At 44.7% G+C, this 14,759-nt stretch overlaps 1 protein-coding gene across 1 annotated transcript in view; it reads left to right on the plus strand.

Annotated features, from left to right (window-relative positions):
• Positions 1 to 14,759, plus strand: part of SRC (SRC proto-oncogene, non-receptor tyrosine kinase) — a 123,837-nt gene that overhangs the window by 87,189 nt on the left and 21,889 nt on the right. The window contains exon 5 of the mRNA XM_054979807.1: positions 12,745 to 12,843. Coding sequence (XP_054835782.1) covers positions 12,745 to 12,843 — 99 coding nt within the window. The remainder of the gene's footprint in view (positions 1 to 12,744; positions 12,844 to 14,759) is intronic.

The following is a 14,759-nucleotide window of genomic DNA, read 5'->3' on the forward strand; positions in this document are numbered from 1 at the left end:
AGCACAACAGTGTCACTTCTGGAAGTGATGTCGTCACGTCCGTTGGGAGCCCACACACTGCGCATGATCTCGAAGTGCTGCCAGTGGCAGGCAATCTCCAGGCAGCCCAAACCTCCTGCTAGTCGCCAGTGACGGACGGGCAAGCAGGTAAACTGCTGGGCACCTGGGATCTCTAAGTGGAACCCTTGTTATGTACTTTGCCCTGGAAATGGAAAGCCAGTTGAGCCCGGGAGTGTCAATGAGGACCTAGCTGGTGTTGTTCCATCTTGACTGAAAACCCCCAAGGCCTGGGCAGGGACGTACCAATGAACAGATACTTCTTCTGGAAGGGGCTCAGTGGATGGGACTGGAGAATTGCTCTTTGTAGGGAAGGTATTCAGTAAAGGAGCCCATTTCTCTTACTCCGTAGTTGCTGTCACTTCTGCAGTCTTTCTAGCAAGTTATGCTTCCATCAGCAGCATGATGGTGTGCTGCTGCATTGCGTTATTTCTACATTGCCAGAATAAGAACATTCACTTCTCTTGTCCTCACACAAAGCCAACGTCTGCCTAACCTTTGTGGTTCCCAGTTTAAAATTGCCTCTGTGGGTTTTCAAATGTCCTTGTTCCATCTTATATTATGGTTCTTAAATTCTACAGTGTCCTTTATTCCTACATTTTAATAATCTTAAGATTTATATTCAGAGGCAAATATATCCACGTTGATGAAATTGTCCTGACCTGGATAGCCCAGGATAGCCTGATCTCATCAGATCTCAGAAGCTAAATGGGGTCAGCCCTAGTTAGTACTTGGATAGGAGACCACCAGACAAATCTAGGGTTGCTAAACAGAGGCAGGCAATGGCAAACCATCTCTGAATGTCTCTTGACTTGAAAAAACTATGGGTTACCATAAGTCAACTCTGACTTGACAGTAAAGAAAGAAAGAAAGAAATCTGACTCATTAAGCAATGGTAGTCATTATAGTTTAGGAAATCTGGTTAGTTTGTGACTGTCGAAGCATTGGGCTTTGTTTATTTGTAAAAGTCTCTCATCCTTCCATATAACCCCAATCCTTGTCCTTTTCCTATATAAACTTGTTCACTTTGAGCTCATGTTGTGCCTTGCTACTGTTCTAGAAGCTATACGTAAACTTCAGCTATGGTTTCCAACAACCCTTGATTCTCAGGACCAAACTAAATATGTAGGTTTCCCTTGGCCACCAGAAGGATACCGTTGCCATTTTAAAGTAATTTAAATGCTGCGAGGGCCTGATCCTTGGGTTTGCTGTATGACACTCTTCTCCCCCCACCCACCCCCGTCTTTTCAAGTGCTGAAAAGCTACAGGGGGGGGGCTGTTTCAGCACTTGATAAGGTGCAGGAGGGGGGAGGGTAGAGGGTGAACAAAAGTATTTCGGCCCACTACGCTTGTAGGCCTGATCAGGATTGGGCTGTCATGGCATTTTAAAATGACCTTAAAATGTCTAGCCCTTTCTCTCCTTAACTATACCACCCATTATACCTGCCCTGTTCTCCCCCTGCCCCCAAATGTGATTTAAGTTTCTCATAAATTATGAGTCTTTTTTCTGGTAATTTTCACTAAACACTTGGTTCACACATCCTCACTTCTGCTGAAAGAATGACTATATATTTGCACGAATTCAGATCAGCATCTAAGATCCAAATGTTAAAGGTCAGTTAGTGCCATATAGGTTCTGCTTAGAACACGTCTCTGCTTGATGTCACTTGCATCTGCCGTCTTGCAACATCTTGACCTAGTTGTTTGTTTATTTATTTATTTTATTCGGCTTCTGTTCCGCCCTCCCCACAAGCGGGCTAAGGGTGGATCACACCATATAAAACACAATACATTATTAAATACAGTTCCATAAAAACACATAAAGCATTATAAAATCATACAGTTTGATACAAAAATTACAATAGATAGCTTCCCCCGGTGGCGGCAGTCACTGCTTAGTTACTTTTAAAAACAGGCGCACAGGGTGGTGGACAGATCTGATAAGGAGATCTGACTCATTCACCTTCTCCTCCTACACAGCTGGCGGAGGCCTGGCCCGGCCACAACCATATGCCTGGTGGTTTAACAATGCTAATCGTACTCCACCATAGATGTAATTTATCCTCCTCTCTCTAATCAATTGAAGTTTCTCAAGGAAAATTTTTGCAATGCTTTGGATGAATGTGACCAGAGCAAAAGCAAACGAAAAGGCTAGCTGTTCTGTGAAAGCAGAATCCAGGGATCTCCGAAGCTAGAAGGTGTACTCAGGTGTGCCTGCGGTCTTCCATTGAAGTTAATGGGGAAGAGTTTAATGTGGTTTCCAATTTAGTCTGTTCATTGAAGTAAATGGGGGAGAAACGGTAGGTTGGGAGACTAAAGAATCCGTGGACTGGGGATGACCATCAGCAGCTTGCCTCTAAACTCCTTGCTTGATAATGGATTTTCCCTAGTGCATGTTCACTTAAGCTGTACTTTCCTATCATGCCAGCCATGCTGGAAAATATGGGGTTTTCCTGCTGATTGGGTTTTCCCTTGGCTGCTTCCTCCTTTATGGTTTCTCAGTCATGCTTCCATTTCGTACAGCTGCAAAACTAAGGCAGAGGGAGGAGCCAGAGAATCACCTGGTATCCAGGAAGTGGTAGGTGGTAATACATCGTGGCAGAGCACCTCTGGCTTCTCTCCAGCCATGCCTGCTACAGATCAGGACTTTGATGTGTGCATCTGCCAAACTGCTGGTAGACTGGTCTAGCCAGGCAACCTTCCTGTGACCTCTCCCAACTCTGCCTCTGGAAGTGGTATAATAAATCCTCCCTCCTTCGGTAGGGTGACTGATGATGATGAAACATGTGCCTATAACCTGCTTTGCATACATGCCCTGTGGCAATCTTGTGCTCCGCGGGAGCAATTAGCCAAGATGCTGCACACTCCTAATCCGATCTGCAGACATTTTTTATTTTACTTTAAAAGCAGCCACAGGGTAGGCTGGTTGGGTTTGGAGCCACGGCACAAGGCGAGAGTTTTAGGACTCTTCTCTTGCATGTTATTTCCCCAAGAGAACTGCCCCTCCCCAAGTCACTACCGTCCCTGGGAGGCTCAAAAGACCATGAGACTGTGTGTAGCATGTGATCCCATACGTGTCCTAAAAGAAAGTTAGTGCATGCTGTTACGAGTGCTGGACTGGGGAGAATCAGGTTCAAACCCCCTCCCACACCAAAACGTGAGACTCTTCTTCTCCTGAGCCACAACACTGCTCCACCAATTGTCTGCTCTGATGGGCAGCAGCTCCAGAAGGAGGCCTTTCCCACGGTCTACTACCTGATCCTTTTTAAAAAATTGGAGAGGACAGGGATTGGACCTGGCAGGCAAAGCAGGAGCTCTTCCACTGAGCCACAACTGCATTCCCAGCCTCCTTTCTCAGCCTAACCTACCCCATAGGGTTGTTGTGAGAGTAAAATGAGTGAGAAGAGAAGCATAGGAGGAAGACATGCGGGTGGAGGGGAGGCATACAAGGGTAATAGAATGCTTGCTCTGTTTTTGGACTCTTGTTAAATGGTATGGCTGCATCAAACTAATCATTGGTGTGGGTTTTCTTGTGGCCACCACGGATCCCATGTTTGAAATTGGAGCGCATGTGTGTTTAGAACCATTAGCAGCTTGCTCTTATGCACTAAGAAGAATTTGTTGAATCATAGAATTGGAAGGGGTCGTACAGACCAACCCCCCTGCTCAATGCACGAACCATCTAATGCATCCCGGACAAATATATTCGTCCAACTGCTCCTTGATTAGCCAATGAGGGGGAACCCACCACATCCCAAGGCAGCCAATTCCAATTCTGCTTTTTAGTTGCATTTCTTCCTGAAGGTAGACACACTGATGCTTCTCACATTATTTGAGGGCATTAAGGCTCCAGGGTGGGAATGGGGCAGTGATCTGAGACATCACCAAATCTCCTTCATGATCTCTATTAGATGTAGGGTTGCCAACTCCAAGTTGGAAGTTTCCTGGAGATCTGGGGATGCAGCCAGGGGAGGGCAGGGTTTGGGGAGGCATGAGACCTTGGCGAGGTAAAATGCCATAGAATCCACCCTCCAAAGCTGCCATTTTCTCCAGGGAAACTCATCTCTGCAGTCTGGAGATCAGTTCCCATTCCAGGAGGTTACCAGGAGATACGTGATTCTACTAAGTTATTCTTCAAAGGTTGTTCCGCAAAGTTGATAATCATCTGATAAACACTCTCAAGACTGCCTTGGAAGAAATTGCAGCATTTCTTATTTTAAACAGCTCAGTCCCTTCCCCTCCCCTGCAGTCACAGTAAATTAGACAGTCAAATCTCATGAGGGGGACAGGAGGGTGCACCTTTCTATTATGCATGGCACCCCTTGCAGTCTTCTTCTCAAGTGAATAACATTCCCATGGCTTTCTGGCATTCTTTCCTGCGTCTGCCCCAATTACAAGAATCCCCTTAAGCAGTAGCCCTCTGTGGGGTTAGGATAATCTGAGAACCATTTTTAATAGGCCTGCCTCTGTGGACATGCGAACTTATATTACCTGTCACTTCCAACAAAGCATTTCACTGTGCCTGTATTATGAGGCTGAAAAGCTTTATCGAACTATTGGTGGGATTTAATAGATTGGTTCATTAACTGCAGGCTAAATTTTAACTAGTGATATAAACATTAGAGGGGTCTTTTTAGACAGTGCTTTTTTTAAAAAAAGTCATAATTGCACAATTGCTCAGCTGTTGTACAAGATCCAGTCGTCTTTCCTTACAGTCACGATTCCGTTTTGGGGAAAATGCATTTTCCTGGCCGTGAAACAACAAGATACGGTCAGCGAGCAAGAAGGAATCCTGCCTTCAGCCTTGCAGATAATGTTTCATTTTGAAGTAGTGTTCTGTGGAATAGAGATATGACAACATTTGCAAACATCTATTGTCTTGGCTTTTGTTTAGGTTTATTTTATTCACATTATTTATAGTCTGCCTTCCTCACTGAGGCTCAAGGCAGGTTACACACTGCAAGTAAATCTGAAAACAAGCCAAAATCTGATGCAGAGCTGAAATAAAACATACGCAATTAAAAAGTGATGTGTTAAACAATGCAGAAGTTATGTAATTAGGAGCATACTGACAGCAACAGACAGAGAGCATACAGTAGTATAGTCGACTACAACCTATCCCTTTACCAAAGCGTCTTTCTGAGCCATCGCCTTAGAATACAGCCCTCTGACCTGCACTTGTGACATCACTAGTATTAAATGACACAGTTCTCCCCTTTCCAATCCTATTCTGTGTATTTTTATTTTAAGAAAAAAATTAGTCCAGTTGTCCCCCTTTTTGGAATGCATAAGTAAAACTTATGTGGATTGCAAGTGTTGGATGTGCTAAATTGGTGTTCCTGACACTTGGAAAAACCCTCTGTCTGGAAACCTGATACTCTTAGCATAGGTGGGGGAAATACTATGTGCAAACTTGAGCAGCTCCACAGGAAACATAACAAAATTGTCTCTTCTCAGCTTGGTTACTGGTAAAATTTAGGACAGGATTAGTGACCTTGCTCTGGTCTTATTTCCCCATACTTGAGTTCAGAAGATACCAGGTTGATGCATGCTGCGTTGTAGATTGCAACTGAATGCTGCGTTGTAGATTGCAACTGAATTGAACTGCATTGAACTGAACCGTGGATTGAACCACAGTAGAATTGTGCATTCAGGTGGTAAGCTTTCAAAACCCAAACCATATAATTGCTATAACTAACACAAATTGAATAATTCAAGACAGTCTGTAACACTCTGAAATCTTCAGATCCAGCCATTATTCTGGAACCTAGCTGTCTGGTTTAGAGTTCAAGAAGTCATATAGGTAGAGATGCTTACCTGTGAGCAGAATTATGTTCTGATTTTGCCCCTGATGAGGATTGTACTAATAGGTCTGCTGTTCCAAAGTAGTGGTTACATTACTGGTTTGAGGAAGACATCAGTTTGATTCTACGTAAGCGGCTTGCTGGTCTGCCCTCTGGTGCAGCACCTGGTAGGCACAGGGGAAATGTTTTGTTTATGCATAGCCACATAGCACTGCAGATTTTGGAGCAAGGGGAAACATGGAGGTTAATGTTGGCCTCTCCTCAGATGCCAGGCAGCATTTGACATGCCATCTTAATGGACATACTTAAGACAGTTAGACACAAACTGGGAACCAAGCCGGTTGAAACATGATTTGGGCTGAGGAATCGAGATCTCTCCAAATCTTTAATCTCATATTAAAGCAACCTTGGGGCAGGGAGATAATTTTGCTCTTGGCCCGAGTGAAAAATCCTTGACTAGTATGTTGTGGAAGGAGATGGACAGAGTTTAGTCTCCCTTTGTCTGGCTGTTTAGTTTGTATTTAAAAACAGAACCTTTCACTCTACTTGGGAGATGAATGGGTGGACCCATAAATGTATCTCTCAATTAAAGATTACTTGTGCTCATCACTACTTGCTTTTGTGGGTTGCCAAATATCTGTCAATGTCTCCTCTGCAAGTGAGAATTTTAATTGACTGCAAAACAGGGACTCTTCTATCTGCGTGGAATTTGGCAAGGAGGATTGTTTGGCTGAGGAGTAAAATCCCCTGAGAATTTCATCCCAATTAAAACCAAACCAAACTGGAAACAAAGAAATCTCTAATTTGCCATTGGCATTAACGTGGTAGGAAAGAATCTCTTCTCTACTGCAGTCTTGCTAATTTGTTTGCTTAAGGCAATGATCACTTGTCAAATAAGTAACTTTTTTTGGTGTTCAGGACTGAAACATTCTCTGTGAAATGTGAGCAAATGCATCTTTTGGCTTGGTTTTCAATAAGCATGCAAGTTCGGGTGCCAAGACTGCATCTCCTGTTCCAGTAACAGCACACACAGCTGGTGAATTTCTCAAGCACGCAACCTCCATCCCCTTCTCTAGTTATGAAACTCGGGCTTGGGGGGGGGGCGCTAGGGTTGAACTTTTGCTGATATTCTCAGGCCCAGTCCTTGTGTTCCCTGTATATAACACCACACATTCTGAAGCTGAATGTGATGAAAATGCCCAAAGACATTTTTGTCTGCGGAATTTGTGGCTATTCAGAGATATTTCTCAGGTGTGCATTCATTCAGATACTCAGCAGCAAGAAGTCTGACTAGGCAGACCATAGCTCAGTAGTACTGTGCATGCTGAGCAGGGCATACAGTCCCCAGTTCAATTCCCACCATCCCTATTTAGCAAGAGTAAGAAAAATTTCCACTGGAAACCTTGGAGACCCGTCGCCAATGATAGAAGGCACTGAGTTAGATGGACCAGTTTTCTGAACCAGGGTTGCATTCCACAAATCCCTTATGTTAGAGGTGGCACCTTTTCTCATATGCCAGTAGGCCTCTTGCATCAGGTAAAGGTGCCTTACACCAGAGGAAAACATCACCAGTAGAACATCAGACCTGTGGGATGTAACCCAAAATAAAGCAGAATGATGGTCCCCAGATTAAAAGTTGTGCATCTTCCATTCCTTATGTGCAGCGTAAAACTTTAAGAAAAAATGCCTTAGCCAGAACATGGCCCATTATTTAATAGCTGTATGCACACCTGCCTTGTTCCAGAATGAGGAGAGACTGGCTGCACTCAGATGTCCCAAACAAGTGGCTATTTGTTTGTAAGAGGCATGAATTTGGTTAATTGATGGTGTTTGCACAATCCCTCCCTTCTCCCATTATGCATAGAGTGTGACTGGAGGCTTCCTAGTTTTGTTGTGATGTCCAAATGCTGGTGCCTGGACAAACATGGATTTGTCTTTAGGGATTAAAATGAATAAAGCAGGCAGGGCTAAATCAAGCCATTCTGAGGCCCTAAACCGTGTCACATGTAACAAGCTCCCATAACATTACCAAAAAGGGTAAGTTGATCATTTTTAGTTTTTTTTAAAAAAGTACTTTAGATGTATCTTATCCTGAGGCCCTAAATTATAGTACTTAGCTTGTGCATAAATTCAGGTCTGAAAACAAGAGTCTAGCTGCACCTTAAAGATTGAACAAACCTTATTTCAACATAAGCTTTCATGAGTCAGGGCTCATTTTATCAGATCCCCAGGAGTATAAATCTATCGAGCCATTGGGGGTGGGGGGTGGGGTCCTCTTTTGAACTGGCCTCTTTTTGTAACACCTCTCTTGTGTATTTTTAAAAAATGTATTTATATCCCTCCTTTCTCCCCCATGGAAGCCCAAAGTGGCATACAGCATTCTCCTCTCCATGTCTTTTTCCCATAACAAACCCTGTGAGGTAGGTTAGGTTGAGAGTTTGTGACTGGCCCAAGGTCACCCAGCAAGCTTCCATGGAACAGCAAGGAATCGAACCTGTCGCCCAGACTCTGTCACTCTAGTCACTCCCCTACACCAGCTCTCGCAAGCCTGATATAAATGGCCCAATGGATTTACACCCCTGTGCATCTGATGAAGTAAGCTTTGTTTCCCAAAAACTTACACTGAAATAAATGTTGTTAGACTTCAAGCTAGACCAGTGCCGCAAGCCGTCAGATATTATACTGAAATCCTCAGAAGCCAATAACCAGATTTGGGCCTGTCATGTTTCTGAATACTGATAACAGTTTAAGTCTTTGGGGGTGGGTGGGAAGTAGCTCCGGCACAAGTCAGTAAAACTTTGTATTTGTGGGAAAGCCTGGGGCTTGGCTTGAGACCTCAGCAGAGCTATTTCCAGGCTTGTGTAGAGAGTGAGACCAACTCTTTGCCACGCACCGCCTCTTCCCTATTAGCACAGCATGCAAGATAAAGACATTCCAAGCCACCTGGACATACTGTGAGTGCTTCTGGGCTTATTCATGCAGAGTGGGAGGAGAAGAATGTGGGCCTGGGGGAGTCCCCTGACTGCATTCCTCACCTCTGACCGGCTTTGCCCTTGGATATATTGGATCTTCAGGACTACGCCTTGCCAAGGATGCAGTTGGAAACCATTTGTAAAAGCTGTGACTTCTTACCTGTTTGGGGGGATGGAGTGGGAATGTATTTGGTGCATTGAACTCCTGTCTTGGTATTGGTCTTGTCCCCGTTTCCTTGTAAGCATGGCAAGCCATTATGAATTTAACACGTGCACTCCTTGCTCGGTTTCTTGTCTTCTAGAAGAGCCAGCTCGCTTTCAAGATCTGTTTCTGTCCCCGAAGAGGGCAAAGGTGGGATGGGGCAGGGCTCAAAAGTCCTCTCAGTCCAGTCTGGCCAGCTCCAACTTCTTTTTAAGACTAATCTCGCTGCCGTCGAAGTCAGTTTGATGGGGTATAGGCATTTCTTGCTCTGCTAATTGCAGGGTGCGGTGAGTAACGCCAAGGTAGTAAGGGTGCTCTTTCTGACAACCTGGCTTATACAACTGATCTTCATCCTTTTTTCTGCATACAAAACCTCTGCAACATCAATGAATAAATCGATCAGGCAGCTTCCACCTGGTGGAATGGGGACTGGTCTCCAGACTGCAGAGATGAGGTTCCCTGGAGAAAATGGCAGCTTTGGAGGGTGGATTCTATGGCATTTTACCTCGCTGAGGTCCCATCCCTCCCCAAACCCTGCGCTCCCCTGGCTGCCTCCCCAAATCTCCAGGAAACTTCCAACTTGAAGTTGGCAACCCTACATCCAATAGAGATCATGAAGGAGATTTGAACTGGTCTCCGATCACTGCCCCACTCCCACCTTGAGCTTCTTGGAGAAAGCCAAACACAAAATTGAAGCCAATAAATGTGGGAAAGGGATTTTACTAGGACACATGCCAATTGCCAACATCCATACCTTCAAGATGAAGAAAAATTTAGCTCTCTGGGTTTTTTTTCCCCAACACAGCATTGGAAATAAAGCCTTAATGCCCTCAAACAATGTGAGAAACATCAGTGTGTCTACCTTCAGGCATTCTTCTGGCAGAAATGCAACTAAAAAGCAGAATTGGAATTGGCTGCCTTGGGATGTGGTGGGTTCCCCCTCATGGGCAGACTTCAAGAAGCAACTGGATGAATATTTGTCCGGGATGCATTAGATGGTTCGTGCATTGAGCAGGGGGGTTGGTCTGTATGGCCCCTTCCAATTCTGTGATTCAACAAATTCTTCTTAGTGCATAAGAGCAAACTGCTAATGGTTCTAAACACACATGTGCCCCAATTTCAAACATGGGATCCGTGGTGGCCACAAGAAAACCCACACCAGTGATTAGTTTGATGCAGCCATACCATTTAACAAGAGTCCAAAAACAGAGCAAGCATTCTATTACCCTTGTATGCCTCCCCTCCACCCGCATGTCTTCCTCCTATGTGTCTCCTCTCACTCATCTTACTGTCACAACAACCCTATGGGGTAGGTTAGGCTGAGAAAGGAGGCTGGGAATGCAGTTGTGGCTCAGTGGAAGAGCTCCTGCTTTGCCAGGTCCAATCCCTGTCCTCTCCAATTTTTTAAAAAAGGATCAGGTAGTAGACCGTGGGAAAGGCCTCCTTCTGGAGCTGCTGCCCATCAGAGCAGACAATTGGTGGAGCAGTGTTGTGGCTCAGGAGAAGAAGAGTCTCGCGTTTTGGTGTGGGAGGGGTTTGAACCTGAGTCTCCCCAGTCCAGCACTCGTAACAGCGTGCACTAACTTTCTTTTAGGACATGTATGGGACAACATGCTACATACAGTCTCATGGTCTTTTGAGCCTCTCAGGGACGGTAGTGACTTGGGGAGGGGCAGTTCTCTTGGGGAAGTAACATGCAAGAGAAGAGTCCTAAAACCCTCTTCTTGTGCACCAAAATTCATCATAGTTATGACAAAATCAGGATTTGCTTAACCACCTTCAAAAGCTAGTTTCAGCTAAGAGGAAGAAGCCGGTTAGTCTTACTTTTGTTAAGGGCGGAAGGGGGAGTTTGCACTAAGAAGGAACTGGCAGGGCAGGGCTCTGGCTAGCTCCTAATCCCTTAGCTACTTCCAAGACTTGGCTCATTACGTCTGTATTTAGCTGTGTTTAGGAACCAAAGCTAGTCTTATTAAATATGGCTCTGATGTTTCACTTTCTTTCACATTCTGTTTGAAGAGTTCCGTGCAGCTTTGAAGGCTGTATATTCCTCCAGCAACAGAAATTGGTTCAGTAAAACATTTTTTGTGCCTGTTCTTTGTGGCTTACGTAATTCAGTAGCATTTCTTCAACAGACTTCAAAAGATACATGTTTGTATCCTTTCCAGGATATAATTTCTCCTGATCACTCCCCCTCCACCCTACCCCCCCAGGCTGCATGTACGTGCTTTAATATTTAGTTCCTACTGTTACTTTTATGCTATTGCATACTTTGCGTATGTGTTGGTCCTTTTTACTATCACAATCTTTCTTTTTTGTTTATATGCCTGCTTCCACTCCCACCCCACCCCTTTTCACCCCTGCTCTCTTGGACTTCCAATGCTTCATACAGCAGCCAGATCTGGTTCAGATTCAAAGGGCTCCAAAGGTATTTTCAATGGGTACTTGACATGCCTTTTTAAATAAGGAAATGCCTTATTTAAAAGGATCTTCTGTTATTTGTCACTTAACCATACTAATAAGGTGCCAGCTGTGGAATCTCTGATAATGACACAGCTCAGTTGCTATGGGGACCACCTTATTTGCAGGAGTTGATCTTCATTACTGGCATACCTAATAGTCACAGGCTGTTAGAACTCACTGCTAAGAAACTCTGGCTGAAATAGATTGTGGAAACTATGCATCAGCTTACTACAAAACGTATCTGGTTTGGTGGTTCAGAATTTTATTGTCCCCCCCCCCCTCTTTTTGTCCAGGTTAGGGATGGCAAGCTGGTGGCATACAGCTTAGGGTCAAAGGAATTGCGGTATTCACTCACTTAGGTGTCTTTGGATCAGTCACTCTGGCTAACCTATCTCATGCGGTTGTTGTGAGGATAAAACAGGAGAGAGAACCACCATAAACCTTGAATTCCTTGGGGGAAAGGCAGGATAACAGTATAGTAAGCGCATAATCAATAAAATACTTTTGGATGACTCCCCCCAATAACCCTACCAAATATTGATCAAGGTGTAAGTAAAAATGTTTTTTGAAGCTAGATTTTAAAGCAACAAACGTATGTGTGTGTTTTTATAAAAGTTATAATATTGCTGTAATGTGAATGGGTGGGAATGCAGACAGGTATTGGTGAGCGGGCTTTTGGGATGTAGATGAATCTTTCAGGAACACAGCAGGGGGCATCTAGTTAATGATCTCTTGCCATCCAAATGCACTTGTGGTGCTATCTGATGCCAATGTTCTTATAGATACATGCCATCCATGTGGAGGCTGGAAGATCTAGCCCGAGACTAGTGCCTGGAGAATAGAGAGGGCCCCAAGAACATAGGCTGTCCATCCCTGATCCAAGCAATGGGGATGTGAAAATCTGGATCAGTGGGAGAAACTAAGGGTCAAGCTACAAGTGACGCCTGACACAGGTTGGACACTTGTCAGCTTCCCTCAAGTTTTGATGGGAAATGTAGGTGTCCTGGTCTTGCAGGTTGGCTCTCCGACTGCTGTCCAATGGACTTTTCAACTGTCACTTGTCCAACATTCCTCCAAGCTGCCTACATTTCCCATCAAAACTTGTGGGAAGCTGACAAGTGTCCAACTAGTGTCAGGCGTCACTTGTAGTTTGGCCCTTAGGCTACCAGTGGGTTGGGAAGTAAACTTGACCTGTCTTGATTTCAGAGATACACACATAATGATAACTGTTTTGTTTTGTGTTTTCCAGGGAAGGAGATTGGTGGCTGGCTCATTCCCTCACCACTGGTCAGAAAGGCTACATCCCCAGTAACTATGTCGCACCTTCAGACTCCATCCAGGCTGAAGAGTAATTGAAATCTTTTAGACAGTTAAAAGAACAGTGCAATGGTTCTGCCAAATCTTCCAGTCATTGCTACCCTCGAGCCTCTACATATAATTCTCCATCACATGATTTCTGAGTCTGAGACCTTGGGCTGGTTCATACATGCACATTTGTACAGATAAGCCTTCACACATTGTAACTTCTCACATAACGGCATCATTCACATCCATGGCTTATCCCTGGGGGATCCATGATCTCATTCGTATTCTGCTGCTCCTCCTATATGCATAGCCAATTAAGGAAAGATTTCTGGTTTCACAGCCAGCTATAGTTTGGCATTACAGCTGTATGACAAACTATGGCTTGTGTTATACTTTACAGACCGAGAATTCCAAACCAAGGTTTAATCCTGGTCAAAGGGAAGAGCATAGATCATTTAAGGTGAAGGTCCATGGCTCAGTGGTCTGCTTGGCTAGCAGAAGGTTCAAAACCTGGCATCTCCAGTTGAAAGTACCAGGGGATGTGAAAGGCCTCTTCTGAAGAGCCTGGACAGCTGCTGCCAGTCTGAATAGTAAATACAGACTTTGATGGACCAGTGATTCACTATAAGGCATATTTTCACGGCTTCATTGGCTTGAATTGGCCAGAGCATTTCCACAGATGGATGCAGTTTCTGCCCATAGAATGTGACTTTCTCCCCATCTCCCTGCAGCCCAAAATGCCACCACCCAAATGCTACTCCTGGACTATGAGGAGTTTTTCCTTCCAGCCTGATTGCCCTGTAGGTGTCGTCTTCAGTCTGCCTATTTTTGGCCTCCTGCCGCGTGGGGGAGGGATTGAAGGTAGCCTTGCTGGGTGCCCACTGATAGCAGGAAATCTCCCAGCAATTAGGGCATTTTCTTGCCAATCACTAACTGATCAGCAGGAGGCAGGACTGGGAAAACAGGCCTGTGTATGACCTGGAAATGATGGCATCGTGCAAGGGACAATTCTTTAACAGTTGTCCCCAAACACAGTGAAAACGTCATGTCTGGGGCTGATTGTTAAGAAATTGGCCCTGGCACAATGCCATCAATTCTGGGTCATGTCAGAAGTGGTGTCGTCAACCAGCCCACATACATGCACAAGTGAGTAACCCCCCCCCCCCACCTCCTACCAGTTGCCAGTGGGGTCCTGGCAACTCTAGTTGGAGGAGGAAAGTAACATTTACTTTAGGTATGCAGAACCCTCCTCCTCCTTTATAACTGGTCTTGCTGTGCTGCCTTCATGACTGGCATAGGGACTGGTCTCTCTACTAGTAGAGTTTTCTGTGCTCGGCCATGAAAACATGACAGTTTCGTCTGTTATGACTTATCTGTGAGAGCTCATACACATGTGCAAGATGCTCCTTGATATGACCATAATTGAGGACTAAATGTGTATGTGTGGTTGTGGATTGGATACTTGCATGCCTCAGAAGGGCTGATTCAGAATCCAGCAGTACCCATCTAAACATCTGCACACAGTCCAGCTCGCAGTGTTACAAAAAGGCTCTGTAGTTGGTGGTCTGTTTTTTCCTTTTTACTGTCTTTGGATCCAAGGCAATTTTGGGAAGCGTCTGTCTGCTTGTAACAGGTTTTACTACAGTAAAACTTTTGTAGCCAGGGCAAACTAGACTCCTCTGTGGATGAACCCCCAGGTCATAAAAGCTAATGTTTACAACTGGAAGAAATGTCTGTTAATGAGCTCTTTTATATCAGCTGTTTTCCCACGCATATATCTTGGTGGAAACAACATACACAAAAGAGGCTATGGATGTTCAGGCCCCTTTAGAAAAACACCAAGGAAGGAATATTTCTGCACACAAGCACAACGTGGGGCCCACGTGATAGGAGAACCTTTCTGGTAACCCCTGAACTAGCTTCAGTCTGGAATTCTCATGGGGGGAGCAGCAAGATGAA

Source organism: Eublepharis macularius, chromosome 5 (genome assembly GCF_028583425.1).
Source record: "Eublepharis macularius isolate TG4126 chromosome 5, MPM_Emac_v1.0, whole genome shotgun sequence".
NCBI lineage: Eukaryota > Metazoa > Chordata > Lepidosauria > Squamata > Eublepharidae > Eublepharis > Eublepharis macularius.